At 40.5% G+C, this 17,775-nt stretch overlaps 1 protein-coding gene across 11 annotated transcripts in view; it reads left to right on the top strand.

Annotated features, from left to right (window-relative positions):
- elavl2 (ELAV like neuron-specific RNA binding protein 2) overlaps positions 1 to 17,775 on the top strand; it is a 119,967-nt gene that overhangs the window by 61,474 nt on the left and 40,718 nt on the right. For all 11 annotated transcript variants that reach the window (XM_061912567.1, XM_061912573.1, XM_061912566.1 and 8 more), the window contains one exon: positions 15,268 to 15,371. In XM_061912567.1, coding sequence (XP_061768551.1) covers positions 15,268 to 15,371 — 104 coding nt within the window. The remainder of the gene's footprint in view (positions 1 to 15,267; positions 15,372 to 17,775) is intronic.

Genomic DNA, 17,775 nt, shown 5'->3' on the forward strand with positions numbered 1-17,775 from the left:
GTGCTCGCAACACTATTAATAAAATATTGTGTGCAGACAAATATTTTTTAGAATGTAACAAATTTGGAAGGCAAAAACACAGCCAGCTGTTTTAAAACACATAGGACTCCAGGAAGGAGCGACCGCATTGAGGAAGAAGGCTGAAGTGACAGCCCAAATTGTATTTAAAGGTAAGTGGTATAATGATTATTTGCGGTAAAATTCCAGATCTTTAGTGATAACGTTAACATTTTTAATTACCGAAAAAACATCATTTAATAATGCATTTAAGGCAGTACTTAAAGCTTGCTTCCTGGAAACAAAGTCGTCCGCAGCAGCGGCACATGTGCACTGGCGCTGTTAGGCTCGAGGAAAAAATGGCAGAAACTATACTCAAGAACTTTACTCTGAGAATTTTCCCTCCAAATAAACGGCGCTGATTGCTTTCTCTTCATTTCACTCACTTCTATTTTTGTGGATTTTCAGCATGCGTTTAAGAGCGCAATGACCGGTGTGTACAATATTAAAGAGACTCATTTGTCCCACACTAATAGCATACCTTGGAGTAGAAAAATATTTTGCTGCAGTTCAATTTTGAAAGTTAAACATCGCGTCCTTCCGTCAGCTGCTGGGACTGAGTTACAGCAGGTGATGTGTAGGAAACATTGCCACAACTTGATTATAAAGTTTTGCCGTTCATTTACTGGGATGGTCACTTGTCTATTATTTAACTGTTAAATTTGTTTGATACTTTAATAATGAAATATTTTCTTACTCAGTTGTCACTTTATTCGTTCACTGTGGTTACAGATCAGGTTCAAATAAATATATAGCAATTGGTATGAAACTAAAAGGGGTAGGTTTAAAAAAAACTATGCTGCTTTCTGCTCCTTTTCGGACATGCAATGAGAAACTGGGAACATTTGATGTACAGTGTTGGGTTAGTTACTGAAAACCAGTAACTAGTTAGTTACTACTTACTTTATTTCAAAAGTAATTATATTACTAACTTAGTTACTTACACCAAAAAGTAATGTTACTGTGAAAAGTAACTATTTAGTTCTTTTTTTCTTCTTTTTTTTTTAAGGCTCCTATTAATGCCCTTTTAACCTTCATTTCAGTATTGTTATTGCACTGGAGAATAATACAATATGTTGATTGACATGCATTTGCATTACTGAACCCTGCTAAGCAATGTGGTCTACATACGACACACAAAGACAAAGATATGTTTCAAAGGGCCAATTTATTTCAGGCCAGAAAAAATTGACAAAACTATTTTAAATAGCTACAACATAACATACATAAGTAACAGACAGCATAATAACATGTCACAACATAACTATAAACCTGGCTTCACCCAAGGAAGGCACACATGACATACACAAAGCCTAACCAGGCATGTTTTTCTCTCTCAAGGAATTCGGAAATAAAATCATGTCTTCATGGGATCAACATTGCCCGGAACAATCTAGGCATTTCCCCAATATTAGTTTAGAGAGAAGGAAAGATTGGCCTGGCCCACTAGGATCCCACTTTGTTTGTGAACTTTATAATCTACCGTATATTACCAAATAGTAGCCCGGGCGTTTATTTCACAAAATTATTTTTGGAGACGGGCGTTTAAAAGAAGCAGGCGGTTATTTGCACAAGGCTTTTATTTATTTTTGCACCAGGCCATTATTTGGTTACAATGGTTACTGTCCAGTATTTTTTTTCGTATAAAAAACTTTACATGTAAAAGCTATTGTAAACATACCAACAAAAAAAACAAGACTATCAAAAGACAAGAGATCAACAAGGCCTCAACTTGGCAGTAGTGCAACAATTGTCAAATAGAATACCAATACTGAAAATAAATAGTTTTTAAATAAAGCAGCCTACCGGGAAAAATAAAATGATGGTACCAAGTACTCAAGTATAAAACCCACCATCAAAACAGAACAATAATAGTGTCACTTAAATAAAATAAAGGCTACAGTATTCCAAGTTTTAAATAAAGCAGTATACAGGAAAAATACAATTATGGTACCAAGTACTCTATAAAACCATCAAAACAATAATACTGCAGCAAACGCAACCCCAAATGCAACTCAAACCCACTCATCCTCCTCCTCCTCCTCCTCCCCTTCTTCCTCCTCCCCTTCCTTACCCTCCTCTCCCTTACCCCCTCATCATCATCCTCCTATTCAATCACAAGTTCATTGAGGAACTGCTGTTCCGTATCACTCTCCTCCTCTTCCTGAACCACAGCAGCACCCTGCTGTCTGGCCCTCAACAGCATCTCTCTGCCTGCCTGACAAGGCTGTCCCTCCTTGAGGCAGTAAATGAGCTGGTCCTCACTCCCATCAGCTGCCGCAGTCAGCCCACACACCTTGTAGGATACCAGAAAGCAACAATCAGCTATGGCTACTGTTTGCAACACACACACACACACATATACAGTACACACAGCCAGCCAGCCTACCTTGAATGAGTTTATCAGAGTGTCCCGATCCAGAGCATCCCAGGCTCCCAGGACCCAGTCGACCAGGAGGCAGCGGGAAGGGGCTCTCAGGTTCCCTGACTTGGTGTAGGCCTATTCTTTATCACCAGTCATCTAGTAGTCATCATAGTAGTCACGGAACTGCGCTTTGAAAGGGCCATTCCACACAACATCGGGGGCCTGCAGGTACTTTGTGCAACCTCCAGATATAACAGCCATTGTAAGGTTGTAGCCCCTTATGAGCTCTGCCTTCGTGGCCTCGCTGATATGGCATCGGTACGAGTCCCATGCAAGTAGCCTCGGTCCGAAGTGAAATTTCCCCACTGCCCTATGGAGCCAATCCTTTGTCAGGTCATCATTAAACCAGCCATTCTTGGAGGAAGCTATGTTCACCCCGGGGATGCTCTGCTTAGCCTTTACACCACGGACAGTACTTTTAAACACAATGTAAGGCTTCAGCTTTGTCCCGTCTGCTTTGGCTGCAAAAGCCACCGTGATGCGTGCCTTCTCGTGGCCGGTGGTTTTGAGGCAGATGGAGCGGGCGCCCCTCTAATTGACCAAACTAAAACCAACCATGTCAAACCAGACGGCTGTTTCATCCATGGCGATGATATTCTTGGGCTGGATTTTCTTGGCCTCTACCTGTTTAGTAGAAAAAACGAGAAAGTTGACAATCTTTTCAACGGGAGCGTCCTTCTGTGCAACAGTTGTTCTCCTGGGGGTAAAGTTGTTCCGAAGCAGGAATCGATTAGGCCAGCCAGTCGTTGCACCAAACACCACCCTGGTGTCTCTCGTGTCACTCACGGTGGCATACAACTCCTTGGCCTTAATGTGGATTATTTTGCAGGACACATAGTGGTTCAGTCCATGAACATGATTTATCCACTGACACAAATTAGCATCAAGCTCGTCGCTCACTTTCTTCCTGCCTCCGCCAAATAAGCGAGCCCGTTTTCCATTGATTGCCGACTGAGATAGTAGTTCTCCCTTTTTTTGTTTCCATTCGCGCATACGTTTTGGGTCAACGTTAAACTGCCTGGCCGCTGCCAAACCAGAATTCTGCTCCGCATATTTCACAACCGCTAGCTTGAACTTTATTTTAAACTTTCTGTTCTTCTTCCCCCTTAAAGTATTCCCGTCCATCAGTTGTGGTGTACCGCTATACATGGGCTATTATTAGGAAGAGGCGCTTAATTCACAAAATGGGCTCAGACCCCGGGTGGCTATTAAAACATGGGCGGTTATTTGCCGAAGGGCGTTTACTTGGTAATATACGGTATACATTGTAGCTGAGATAGGCACCAGCGCCCCCTGCACCCCCAAAAGGGAATAAGCGGTAGAAAATGGATGGATGGATGGATGGACATTTAGTTATGTGATAAACAAACCCTCTAGAAGTCTAGAATCAGAATGAAAGAGTATTTAAGATAATTGACAGTGTGCGTACCTTCAGTGCTGAATGATGAGCAGAGGCAGAGTTTTGAGTGTTTTCTTTAGCTTGCTGTCCATGTTTTTGTGCTCACTGTCCACTGTCCAGCTTCCTGAAATCGGGTGTCTCCACTGTAGAAATAGCCTGCATGTCTTCTAGCACATACGCTGCAATGGCTCTATCAATGTTGTCCTGGCTAGCAGTCCCTCCGTTAAAATCCAGCCACTGTTGGAGGTGGAGGTGAAGTGTGTGTCTCTTTACTAGCTTCGTCAAAGCATATTGCTTTTGTAGCTGTTAGAGCATATTTGAATTGCTGTTTTTGGGAGTAAATAGGATCTTTGATCCAAGACACAACTTACATTTAACTAAGATGTTCTTCTCTTTCTGCTCGACAAAATAAAAGTAGTGAAAATATCTCCATGTTAAGAAACTCGACTTCTGGCTCCGCCATGTCTTGTTGGTAAACACAGACACCCCCCAAACCCCTCCCCCACCCACACAAAGCGCACCTCTTCTTTTCCTTGTGAAACACATTAGGACGACACCGCTGCGCTCCAATAAAACACACTCAGATGTTCTGTTTCTAGCTGATACTAAATTAAAAATAACGTATCATAACAGTAACGCATCATGTAGTAACGGTAACTTAGTTACTGAATATAAAAAAATAACGCGTTAGATTACTAGTTACCGCCGAAAATACTGGCGTTACAGTTAGTCCCAACACTGGTGATATGTTGATAATGTAATTATACTCTGTGGTGTGTTTGGTGTTCCTCTGTGGTTCTGGGTTGTGTTTCAAGGTAATGTGTTGGATGGAGAAGACCAAAAACCAGGGATTAATTGTGGTGCTGACAAAATACTTTTTTTATTCCTTCAAACTACAGAGGGAACAAATATTTTCGATACGAAAATATTCACAATGTGAAACTGATACTAACAATATATAAATGTGAGACATAAATAACTTGCTAGATAAATCAAGGATGCACCCTGCCTCATATTTACACTTTTATACACACATATACATGCACCTGGGGTTAGGTTGATTGGCAACACTAAATTGGCCTTAGTGTGTGAATGTGTGAATGTTGTCTGTCTATCTGTGTTGGCCCTGCGATGAGGTGGCAACTTGTCCAGGGTGTACCCTGCCTTCCGCCCGATTGTAGCTGAGATAGGCGCCAGCGCCCCCGAAAGGGAATACGCGGTAGAAAATGGATGGATGGATACATTTTATTCTTACTTGTTTAAGTGTATTATCTGTGTTATTAATATGCTTAAAATGTTTGTAGCGGCGAACAGCTGTCTCATCAGCTGATGCGCGAGCTCGCAATCGCGGAGACTTGGCAACCAGTCAAACCCCATTTAATAAAATTATATTTTATGGTAAAGCCCATCCGCACACCTATTCACCCCGGCAACTCCATGTAAACTATATAATCCGGCATTAGTTCAGCCAGTCTGTTTATATGATCACCTGATCTATTTACGTTCACGCACAGGTACAGTGCAGCGCGCTCCCGTCTTTACTGCTGGTGCGCGAGCCCGGTAATTAGACAGCTGCGTCAAATCAAGGAGTGCATAAGGCCACCGCAGCGCAGAGTGGAAAAAGGTTTACTATCCTCGAAGATAACCCAGAGTTGTGCCAAAAAAGTACCAAAACCAAAAGCTGAACGGACAGCCGGTTTTTCACCTGAAGACTAAAAGACTGCCTAAAATCTAAAAGACTTCCTAAAGACTTCAAAAAGACTGCTAAAAGCTCCTTAAAGACTAGAAGCTACTAAAGGCTCCTAAAACCTAAACGACTGCTAAAAGCTTCCTAAAGACCTAAAAGCTAAAAGACTGCTAAAAGCCACCAAAGGCTCCCTAGAAGCTACAAAAGGCTCCTAAAGGCTGCTCAAAAGGAAGAAGAAGCTGTTTCATTATTTGAAGAAATTGTTGCAAACTAAAGGAAAAAAAATAGCAACTTTCTTCAGATCTATCCCTTTTTCATTCAGCATTTCTGATATTGCTTTATCGATGTCTTCTCCCCTTGTTTGTCCACTGAGGTTTGCCAGGCCCAAAACATCTTCAATAAACTCCCCCTTTTCCTCATCATAATACCTCACAAACACCAACAACTGAGCATTTTCAGTGGTGTCGGTGGACTCATCCACTGCTAGGGCTATGCACTCCGCGTTTTTTATTCCATCACAAAGCTGCTTGGACAAATCACCAGCCAGTATTTCAGTACGTCTGGTAGCTGTGGCATCAGAGAGTGGGATTTGATTTATTTTAGCTGTCATTTCCTCCTTTTCTTTGCCTTCAAACATGGCACCCAACACTTCAGTCAAGCATTCTTTAATTATATCTGCATCAGAGAATGGCTTCTTGTGTTTACCCAAAATCCATGCCACTCTGAGTGAGCACTCTGTTGCTATTTGTTGTTGTGTCATAGATTTAACAAAAATCTTGCTTGATGTTTCATATGACTTTTTCAGCCTTGTGATTTCTTTTTTTCTCAGCTCTGAATCATGAGGAAATGTCTCTTCAAATTCGCGGTGCTCTTTTAGATAGTGACGTTTCAGATTTTCACTTTTCACCAGAGCAACAGTACTGTTGCATATTAGACACATTGTTCTGGTACTTGCAGTAGGTAGGATGAAAACATATTGCTCTGTCCATTCTTCCTTGAAACGTCGGTTTTCCCTGTCCACCTTTCTTTTACCAGCCTGAGCCAACTTGGAGCATGCCATTGTGATTTGATTCACATTCAGTGACTGACGAGTGAAAAGTTAGCGAAGTAGCGATACGAGGCAACTGTGTGGATGCAGCGAAAGGTTCCATGCGCCTGTGGCACGAACTCTGTATGACCCAGGTGGTAACAGCCTATCAGCGCATCGTTGTGATAGAGATGACAACCCATTCCTCGGAATCAGCCAATCAGAGTGGCGCTCTCGCTCTCACTGCGTCTCTCTCTCTAGAGAGAGAGACGTGCGAGTGAGACACGGAGAAGTGTAAACAAACGTGGAGATATTTGACTAAAACAACAAAGAACTTTGACTTGCACTAGCGATAACTCAAAGATAAATACAATTATCTTTTTTACAATAATTATAATTAAATTTTTTTTTTTTTTTTTTTTCTATAATTCTTGTTGGGTCCGAACGGACACGTCGCTGGGTCCGGACATGGACCGCGGTCCGCCTGTTGAGGATCCCTGATATACATGGTATTATATTGTGATGTTATGAGCCTGGGAAATAAAGAACTACCCTACCCAGCATGCAACAGGAGTGACGAGCATGCGCGGTAGCCCGGTATAGGTTGTGTGTCGCCATGACGGCATCTTGTATGTTGTGATATGCACGCTCTGAAAGCAAACGTTAAGAACTCAGCCAACACTCCTCGTCTGCATTATTCATAAATAGACAGACAACACATATACTCCGCTGCTTCACAGGCGGCTGGATGTAGCCGGTAAAGTATTCCCATGCTAGCTAGCTGGTCTAGCAAGCACGCGTCATTCAGTCCAAAACGGCCCGATCTATCCACATCCAGAATTGTCTGGCGGTCGTAAGTGATCCCGGGGTGACCACGCTGTGAGCCAGCCATGAAATTTGCAGAATTGTCCGGTATTTTTGTCAAATGTTACATCTTTACCAAGAGCTCCTCGATGCCGAAGCCCGTCCGGGCTACGCCATCTTGTTAAGAAAAGGCGTTAACAAAATAAAAGCATGTAAACAACATACGCAAATGCGCGTTAAAATAATTGTCGGCGTTAATAGATTGATGAATTAACTCGTAATTAACGCATTAATTTGCCCACCCCTACTTATAACACATACAAGCAATTATTTTGTTGCTACATAAACCCCAAAACTGTTGAATAAAATAGCCATAAATTCTATCTCTAGGAAGGCAGTTACAGGAACACAAATACAACGTGAAGTAAAGGAGGGTCTACAGTGACCCCTGTTGGAATAATTATGCGAGTGGCAACAAATGTTCGAAATAAACTAATCTCATAACCATTACCATAGCTAACGTTGCCAGCTGTAAAACTTTGCATGTTGTCACAAAATAAACTTTCATTGTGAACATGTCTCTTCAGCCGTTTCCTAGCCACAAAAGGGGGCTGAAGAACCTAATATAGGGCTCAGGCAGGACCAGACGGCATCATTCATTACGATTGGGAGTGGATCACTGCGCTTGCGGTGCAATGCAAAAATCGGAAATTAATGCTTGGCTGTTGAAACGCACAATACAGGACGATTTGTCGGGCCACTTCTGCAATTTGTCATCGGTGATGTTTAAAACCGCCTTCATGCTTCACTGGCATCATTTCTTTCTCTGACAATCACATGCTTTACCCTGTATGAAGTGTTTGCTTAAATTACGTAAATACGTTCCTATGTTCAGTGAAGAGGACGCCCAATATCCTTTTGCTGATTGGTCTGTCTTGAAGCCACGCCCCTCGGACCACTTACACGGAAAATGAGGGTCAAAAGTCTGAACCTAAAAAAAAAAAATTAATCTGAAAAATTAAGATATGAAACTTGGGAAAACAATTAAACTGTTCAAAAATACAAATTTAATCTGCAAAATTTGAAAGCTCAAATAAAATGCATGGATAAAAAAATTAAATGTGAATGAAAAATATATTCAACAAAAACAGTTTTCATTTCCTTTTAGTTTGCATACACAAATGTATTTTTCAACACCAGAGCATGAACTGCCAGTTTCAAAGTAAATTTTTTCAGGTACAAAACCTTTGATTTACCTCCATAAAATATTGGTCCGGCGTATTCTAAATGGAGGGCGTTGCATTGCGGGCCAGTCTTTTAACTAACTTTGGATGTGCAAATGGCTGTTTTCCTTCCAAAGAGGTAATCTAATGTTCCATGTTCCTATATTTTGTGTGGCAACTTGTTAGTATTTTTACAGATAGTTGTGCAATTACTATTCTGTCTTTTGTAAGCTGAAACATAGTTTGTGGTTTTTGCATTCAGATTTTTGTTAAATCTTTGTATAATATATGGCAATATTATAGCTTAGCAACATAACTGAGACAAAACACGAACTAGGGGATCTTTTGATGCAACTTCAGACTGTCAACAACCTATACGTGTGCACGTACAGCTCCCGTGCGCTATTTTGTGCAATTCCAATAAGGAAGAGACTGTAAAGAGACTATCAGCAAGATGCACACAGTGGGGGCGGAATTTACAGTTTGATTTCTGCCAGGTGACACAAATTAAAGTACCCCAGCTTTAAGTCTTACATTTGTTAGTAAATGTCCGCTCCAAATAAATAAATAGGAAATGCTGCATCCACTTCATCTTATAGGTGCGTGTGTGATGTAAGCATGTTGGACCACGTTAAAAGTTGACATGCCTTTTAGATTTACCATTAAGTAAAAGATTCCTTTAGGCAGGGAAGATTACATTATTTTTTTTGTAAGTAAGTAATACTTTAAGATTACCGCTAACGTACAGTGGTGGAGATGTCACGATGACTCACCTGCTGATGGCATCATAGCACAAAAAATTACATGTCTACAGTTTCTCCCAAGTGTACGCACAATATGATGTGCATCATGTTAAACCATACATTTCTCTTTTGACTGTGAGAAATCCAACTTCCTTATTTCACTAAGAAAATCATCTGATTGGCTCTCCACACCCCTATTTTCATATGTACACTGTGATTGAATATATTCTGAACTTCCCCACCTATCTACAAGACAAAATTAAATGACTGGATTTTGTTTGTCAACATTTTTGTCTTGTTTTTATTTGACTAAAATAATTCATGTCATTTTCGTCTTAGTCATCATACATTTATTTTGTTAGTGGAAAAATAGGTTGTTGACAATAACTAAGACAAAACTTAGTAGTCAATTACTAGTCATTTATTGTTATTCAAAGCCTCCAAGTCATTTCTAAAGGAACAAATTGCTCTTATTTTAGCGCTTCATAAAATGACGACGCTGCTGCTTTTGTCTGCACTCCCTCCCTTTCTTGCTTCCCCCCCAGGCGATGGATTTAAGCCAGCCTACTTCTTGTGCGCGCTACTGATAGATGAGACGCTAAGTAGTCATCAGAGAAATGCATCCGTCCTCTTTGCTTTTAAAACTTTCCCCCTCTGACGTGCTGCTTGTAGATATTGAATACAGCAAGTTAGTCAACTCATCTCACGGGTGCCGAATGGTCTTTTTTATCGCACAGGATCAATGTAATTCTGAACGTGAAGCTATATTTTATGTAGAGGTTCTTGTGTCTTAAGTCAATAAGGTGTTACAAGGTTAGATGTAGTTGACATACTGGATTGATCTCAACAGAAGGACTGTGGTGATTCATGCCAGTAAGTCCATAATACCTGTGTGAATAAACGTGCATATTAATGACTGCTTTGGATCTTGTCTTGCGCTTTCTAGTAACAGATTGGTCATTACGGTAATCATAAGGACTTCGTATCAGCAGCACCCTAAAGATGGAACTTTGACACAAAGCAGAGTGGGGGTCTCTTTAAGGAGCAGCGTGAGCAAGTGTGATTGAGCGGCACAGAGTTCTGCTAAAACATCTCTTATCAGATATTTTGGTGCGTTTTTTGTTGTTGCTTGAGGTTGAGGGGGTCGTCTGGGAGGTAAACAAGGAGGGATGTTCATTTTTCTGATATTCAGTTTTATTTTGTACATTTTTTAAGACCACCCGGAATTACATGTTTAAGAAACTTATAGAAATAAAGTACTGTAGCCCACGAGTCAAAGTTTTCCCACCCCAATAAGTATAATAGTTTGAAATTGCGTGTTCATTACAGAAATGTGACCAAAAAATAAGGGGGGCAAATGGATAAGGCTTACTTCATTTACCCTCTTTGTGAAACCTCTGTCACCCAATACAACTCAACTCACTCCGCACTAATGCCTTGAAAAAGCCAGTTTGAGGCCCCTCACACCAGAGCACAAAAACAAAATACATCAATCAACGGAATAATAAAAACACCATTTAGTCACAACCAGAATTTAGCAAATAGAAAAATTCATCACACTTACAGGAAGAACAAACTTATCCTTTGCAAGTAAACAGTTTAAAAATCAACAATAATTGGGAGGGGCACAGATTATGAGCGAGACAATTGCGAGCCAGCCATCTAAAGTAACATTGTTATAAAGGTATTATGCTTGTTAACAAAGCTGAATTGACTGAAATTGTTTGACATTTAGCTAGTGTTTATCAAACCGTATAACTCAACACTGTTTGGTTTTAAAAATAATTGTAAGGTTTTAAAGCTTCTTGCTGGTTTTTTTGCTTAATCCCACAATAATTGCGTATATTCTGTTAAACAAGCTGTTAGATAGGCAGCACCGCAGTTTGAATGGCTCAGTATACTCTGTCTGATTGGTCAGCTTTCATTCACATTTAGCTAACGTTTGATAACATTTAACAGCATCACTCAACACAACACAGTTTGATTTTAAAAATGAGTTTTTGCTTTTGGTCTTTTGGTGGCTGCTATTACCCAATATTTGCCTATTTTCTGTTTTAGCAAGTTGTTAGGGACGAGGCACCCCAGTTTGAATGGCCCAGTCTGCTCTGATTGGTCAGCTTCCATGCTCTTTTAACAGGCACTGTCCTCCATCTAGCCTGCTGCTCCAGTGCAGAGCGATGTTTGTGATTGTTGTAACCATGGAAGCTTGCAGCTACTTCAACTACGAGAATCCGCTGTCACTTGTAAAAGAGCTAAAGACAGAAAAACACATAGCCTTCAAGTTTTAGCCAATTTTCGGCCCGGACACCTGAGCGACCAGAGTCAGGGAAAAGCTTCACAGAGCTAATTAATACATTTTTAGGCGCAGTTTGTTGTTACTTTCGCAACAAAAATTTCAAAATCAGTCCACCAGGAATCGGACCAGTACTGTAAAATGTCAGTCATTTTTTCAGGTCATCCCATCAGTCACTACTGGAATGTTCAGTTTGTATTACAATATGTTTCACCTCTCATCTGAGCAGGCTTCATTAGTTCATACTAATAGACTTAGATAAGACTAGTTCTGCTCTAGATAGGCCTAGATATCTCCTATCTAAGACAGAGCTAGTCATCTACGATGAAGCCTGCTCAGATGAGGCCTCATGTCATCTGAGAAACTAAACAGTCGTTTTGCAATTGTTCTAATGTCCTGAGAATATAACCCCTAGCAAAAAAATGGAATCCCCAGTCTAGGAGGACATTCATTCAGTTATTTTTGTAGAAAAAAAAAAAGACATCACACAAAACTAAAATAATTTCAAATTTAACGTTATGGCATTAATAAACACTTAAGAAATCAAGAAAATAAATTGTGGTTGTGATTATCAGTTTCCTTTTTAAATAAAATAAATGATGTAATCTCTCAACTCTAAGGTTATGAAATTATGAAAATAAAAAAACACCATTATTACTTTGTTGCACCACCTCTGGCTTTTATAACGGGTTGCAATCTCTTAGGCATGGACTCTACAAGGTACTTTTTGTCAATCTTGATCCAACTCTCTAAATTGACGTTCTCAGATCAGCTTTGGCTGTTGCCAATTGGTTTAATTTGCAGCACGTATTGGATCGCTCTATCACTGGTAGTAGGGCTGGGCAATATGGACCAAAACTAATATCCCGGTATTTTCAGGCCGAATGGCGCTATGCAATATATATTGGTATTTTAAACAAAACGTGCAAAGTGTTTATTTTAAACTAAACACCCCATTACTGTTCCTACAACTGTTCTGAAAATTAAAAGTATTTATTGTTAAGAAGTACAAATAGTTTATTTAACCAAAAAAATATTTAATTACTAACTGAATTGCTCTTTTATGAATGTAATTTCTAAGGAACATAATTAATGATAAAAAAAACAAAAACATGTCAATTTAGTTTCATTAAGAGCAGTGTGTGTGTGCCTTTTTAAAAGGTGGTGTATGTTGCCAAGTGAACAAGTCTTTCAGCTTAGCTGAGCTGTTAGCTATAGCATTTAGCAGCAGCAGCTTGTCAGCTCTGACGGCTGTTATGTTGAATCTTTTCACCAGGTTGTTACCTTTGTTTAATAAAGAGGGGGAGGCGCCGAAGCTTGGCTGCAGGCACGTCGTTTGTGCGCAAAGGCGAGTATGGCGAGAGGTCTCTGTCAGCAATGCATGGTAGCCACTCTAGACGTGCGGCAGACCCTTAAAATTATTATTAAAACAAAGCATTGCGAAGGTCTGCGGAGGGTGTTGACGCAATGTGATTTTCAGTGAAGAGTGGGTAAAACTGTGGGAGTAACTATTAAAGGCAGCAATTAAAGATATTATATTGGTATGGGGTTATTGTCTTAAATGCATATTTCAGTATACCGCCTAGCCCTAACTGGTAGGGTGTGGAAAGGCTGCCCAGCTTTTTCTTAGTAGATCCAATGGGTCTTGAAATTTCAAGCCGTACATAGGCTCAAAGAGTGGTAATCCAGTAAATGTTTGAAGTTTTTCTTGGTAGGGGGAGAGGATAAACGAAAACAACAAGCTCAGTCCTTTCCAGTTACATCCAACTTTTTTACCCCCTATATGATGGGAATTTGTGTCATTTAGAACAAAATGCTCACTGCCAGATTAGTGTCATCTGAAAATGAAGCAATCTTTTCACAATCGTCGATAATTTAATAAATAAATGATAAATGGGTTGTACTTGTATAGCGCTTTTCTATCTTCAAGGTACTCAAAGCGCTTTGACACTACTTCCACATTTACCCATTCACACACACACATTCACACACTGATGGAGGGAGCTGCCATGCAAGGCGCTAACCAGCACCAAGGGTGAAGTGTCTTGCTCAGGACACAACGGACGTGACGAGGTTGGTACTAGGTGGGGATTGAACCAGGGACCCTCGGGTTGCGCACGGCCACTCTTCCACTGCGCCATGCAATAGATGTCCTCACAAATATTAATATGAATACAAATCATTAGTATGAAGTAAATTTAGTGTGCCTGCCTCAATCTTTTTTCCATCTATCCATCCATCCATTTTCTACGGCTTTTTATATCGTTGAAATCAAAAGTTGTAAAGACAAAGCCTGAGCAACCACCTGTACTTTATGTGTCGGCAAAGTATCCACAACTAGTAGAAATATGCGTACGTGAAGCATGACCCTGGTGTGAGGGACCCCACATTTCCACGTCAGGTTCACTCTTGACACATCTCATCTTTGCCGTGGAAAAGGGCGTGCGCCACATTTTTGCACATTAGCAAGCATTGTAACTGACGCCCATGGTTTTTCGTCTTGATGACAGGGAAAGTTGCTGACCAAGTCTGCTTTATCCTGGTAGGTATGACAATTCTAACAGTTACCGAGGAGCCTGGGAAAACCCTCAGACAGCACTCTTAAGTACAAAGTGCCACTCCAACAAACAAAAAGCGACTTGACAACTGAGCTTACAACGATTGACAAATCTGGTCTCTCAAGGAAGTTCAAAGCCTGGATATACCAGGACATGGTTCTACCAAAATTACTCTGAGCCCTGCAAGTCTACAAAGTAAAAGTGACAACAGCTTAGTTTATCAGCCAGTCTCAGGAGTTGTCTGCGGTTCCCACTCTCCTTGAAATAATGTGGCTGGGTCACAAAACAATGCAGGTGTACTTTGAAGTATTTTATAACTTTGCATGGATGACCCATGCATGAGCTTTTAACTTTTGAACGAACATGTTTCCTCAAATAAAAACAAAATAAACATTTATATACAGTTGAAAAACTATTTAAAATGTCTTTTTGAGAAGCCTTATGGGGTGTTTTTCATCGCCAATATCCCAGCTGTCAAGTGTTTTAGTGATTTGCTGTTTTGTCTGTTTGGGCTGCTATAGCAATCTAGTGTGCTTTTCCGTCAAGTCTTGGCATCCATGATTGACAGTTAATCAGCTAAAATTTAGCTGCTTCTCTCTAGACATGAGCACGTTGTGGTGTTTGAACTCCAATGAGGGGGTGCAGTCTCACATCTCCCACTCCACACGAGCCCCAAGCAGTGTAGTGGCATAGCAAGAGCGGAAACCTCACAGGCTAGCTCGGTTTACTACCTCTCTTTTTTTTTGCGCAAAGCACTTAATGTGTCATTCCAGCCCCTGGAGCACGGCCAGATGAATACGCTTCTGATTGTTTTGAAAAATAAATCTGACTGCATTCTGTTAATGAAATTGCTTTCTCTCATCACACCCCTAGTGCAAACCTTTTTGGTAATTAAATTTGCTTAAGATTTAAGTTTTCAAATTTACTGTTTTTATATGTATTTTTGCTTAGATAAAATATTCTACAGTGTGTACTTAATTAAAAAGTAATCTAGAGTACAATAAGAGTATTGTAGAATAAGAAAGTGTGATGTCTTTCAATGTGGTTGCAGGGCAAAGCCTAGGTTATGGCTTCGTCAACTACGTAGACCCCAAGGACGCAGAGAAAGCCATCAACACCTTAAACGGCTTGAGACTTCAAACAAAAACCATTAAGGTAAGAAGGGCCTTGTTGTCATTCTTGAACAGGGCGCCACACAAATTGGAGATATTTTAGTCGATGGCGTAATGAGAGCCTATTGTTAATCTGGACACACGCCCGAGCCCTCAAGTAGAGCGCAACTGTTACTATGGTTTCATTTGTGCATTTATTAAGAGGTGGTGGTCATTAGTATTCATCAGGTCGACAGTGTTTGCCTCATAAGGTGCAGGCATGTTGTGATATATTTCATCAGTTTTAATCAAACCTGCCACTGTTGTGCACACCCCAATATTGTAGTGCATTACACGTGCACTGGTTGCTTTATCAGAAGTGAATACCCCGCAAAGTAGGCTAATGTGTGAAGGTGAGACTGGGGAAGAAGAGAGCGGGATAAGCAAGAGCGACGTAGCCTTTAGGCTTCCTGGACAAATCCTCAAAGCTTCACAAAGGTCCCTAAAGTAACATGTTTGTCACGCTAATACAAACACTGGTCAGGTTTTATTTTTGGTTCAAATGACTTGCATTGCGGTATTTTTCTATACAAGTGATGTTTATTGCGGTTTGGTTCACCTCAGCTCTAATGTGGGTGCTTGACTATACATACCATCACAGTACTTTATAGTGCGAGCATTTTAGTCACGTTTGCGACAAAAAATAGCTTGTGTGAGTATGAAGAGAAAAAAGGAGCATTTTTCCCCTAAAATAAATCTGTTTAAATTTTATCAAACTACACTAAAATTTTTGCCCGTCCGTGTAGCATGTTTGAAATAAACTTAAACCATAACCAAATAAACAAGTGATTGACGCGGAAGTGTCACTGATCACTCCGTGTGTACTGAAAGCGTTGTGTCCCTCTTCCCCGATGCATAGAGGGGTGTGAGCCTGTAGCCCTGCTCGTCCTAGCCTGCACACTCTTAGTTGGAGGACCTCGTCAGTAAAATAAAATGTTTTCATCATCTTAAATCTTGACAAACTCCACTGCGCGCAAGTAACTGCGATGGTCGGAGAAAATTTGAACAACAAATCGATGATTGAAGTGACAAACTTGTCAAGTTTCCATCTAAGCAATACCCTGTTTGTTGACTAGAAATTACAGTTGTGGTAAAAAGTTTGCATACACTTGTGAAGGACATAATGTCATTGGTGTCTTGAGTTTCCGGAAATTTCTACAACTCTTATTTTTTTGTGATAGAGTGATTGGAACACGTTTGTCACAAAAAACATTCATGAAGTTTGGTTCTTTTATGAATTTATTATGGGTCTACTGCAAATGTAACCAAATCTGCTGGGTCACAAGTATACATACAGCAACATACATTATCAATGTTTGTAAAAAATGTACAATCAAACCAAATTAGCTTCATGGCATGGCCTCTTAACTTTCCTGTGATTGATTATGATTGATGACAACTGTTGATTTCTCTGAGCCCATCTAAATGGGGATCATGTGATGAGGTCGGTAGACTCAGTTACAAACGAGACGATGGGAAAGTCAAAGGAACTCAGCAAAGATCTGAAATAACAAATTATTGTACAAGTCAGGAAAGTCACTTGGAGCCATTTCAACGCAGCTTAAGGTCCCAAGAGCAACGGTGCAGACAATTGTTTGTATGTATAAAGTGCATGGCACAGTTTTGTCACTGCCACGATCAGGAAAGAAACTTAAGCCATCACCTGCTGCTGAGAGAAAATTCGTCAGGATGATCAATAGTCAACTGAGAATCTCCAAAAAGCAGGTCTGCAATGAATTGGAGCTGCTGGAACACAGGCGTCAGTGTCTACAGTAAAGCGTATTTTGCATCGCCATTGATTGAGATTCTACCATGCAAGAAAGAATCCCTTGCTCCAGAAGCGACACCTTAAGGCTCGTCTAAAGTTTGCTGCTGATCCCATGGTCAAAGATGTGACCTTCTGGAAGAAAGTTCTGTTGTCAGATGAAACAAAAATATAGCTATTTGGCCACATTATCCAGCAATATGTTTGGAGGAGAACATGTGAGGCCTTTAATCCCAGGAACACCATCCTACGTCAAGCATGGTAGTGGTAGTATTATGCTCTGGGCCTGTTTTGCTGTCAATGGAACTAGTGCTTTAAAGAGTAATTGGGACAATGAAATAGGATGATTACCTCCAAATTCTTCAGGACAACTTAAAATCATCAGCCCGGAGGTTGGGTCTTGGGCGCAGTTGGGTGTTTCAACAGTACAATCACCCCAAACACACGTCAAAAGTGGTAAAGAAATGGCTAAATCAGGCTAGAATTAAGGTTTTAGAATGGCCTTCCTAAAGTCCATGTCAGAAAACCAACAAATTTAGCTGAACTGCACCAATTATGTCAAGAGGAGTGGTCAAAAATTCAACCAAAAGCTTGTCGATGGCAACCAAAAGTGCTTTATTGCAGTGATACTTGCCAAGGGACA

The sequence above is a fragment of the Nerophis ophidion genome, linkage group LG10 (assembly GCF_033978795.1).
Source record: "Nerophis ophidion isolate RoL-2023_Sa linkage group LG10, RoL_Noph_v1.0, whole genome shotgun sequence".
Taxonomy (NCBI): Eukaryota; Metazoa; Chordata; class Actinopteri; order Syngnathiformes; family Syngnathidae; genus Nerophis; species Nerophis ophidion.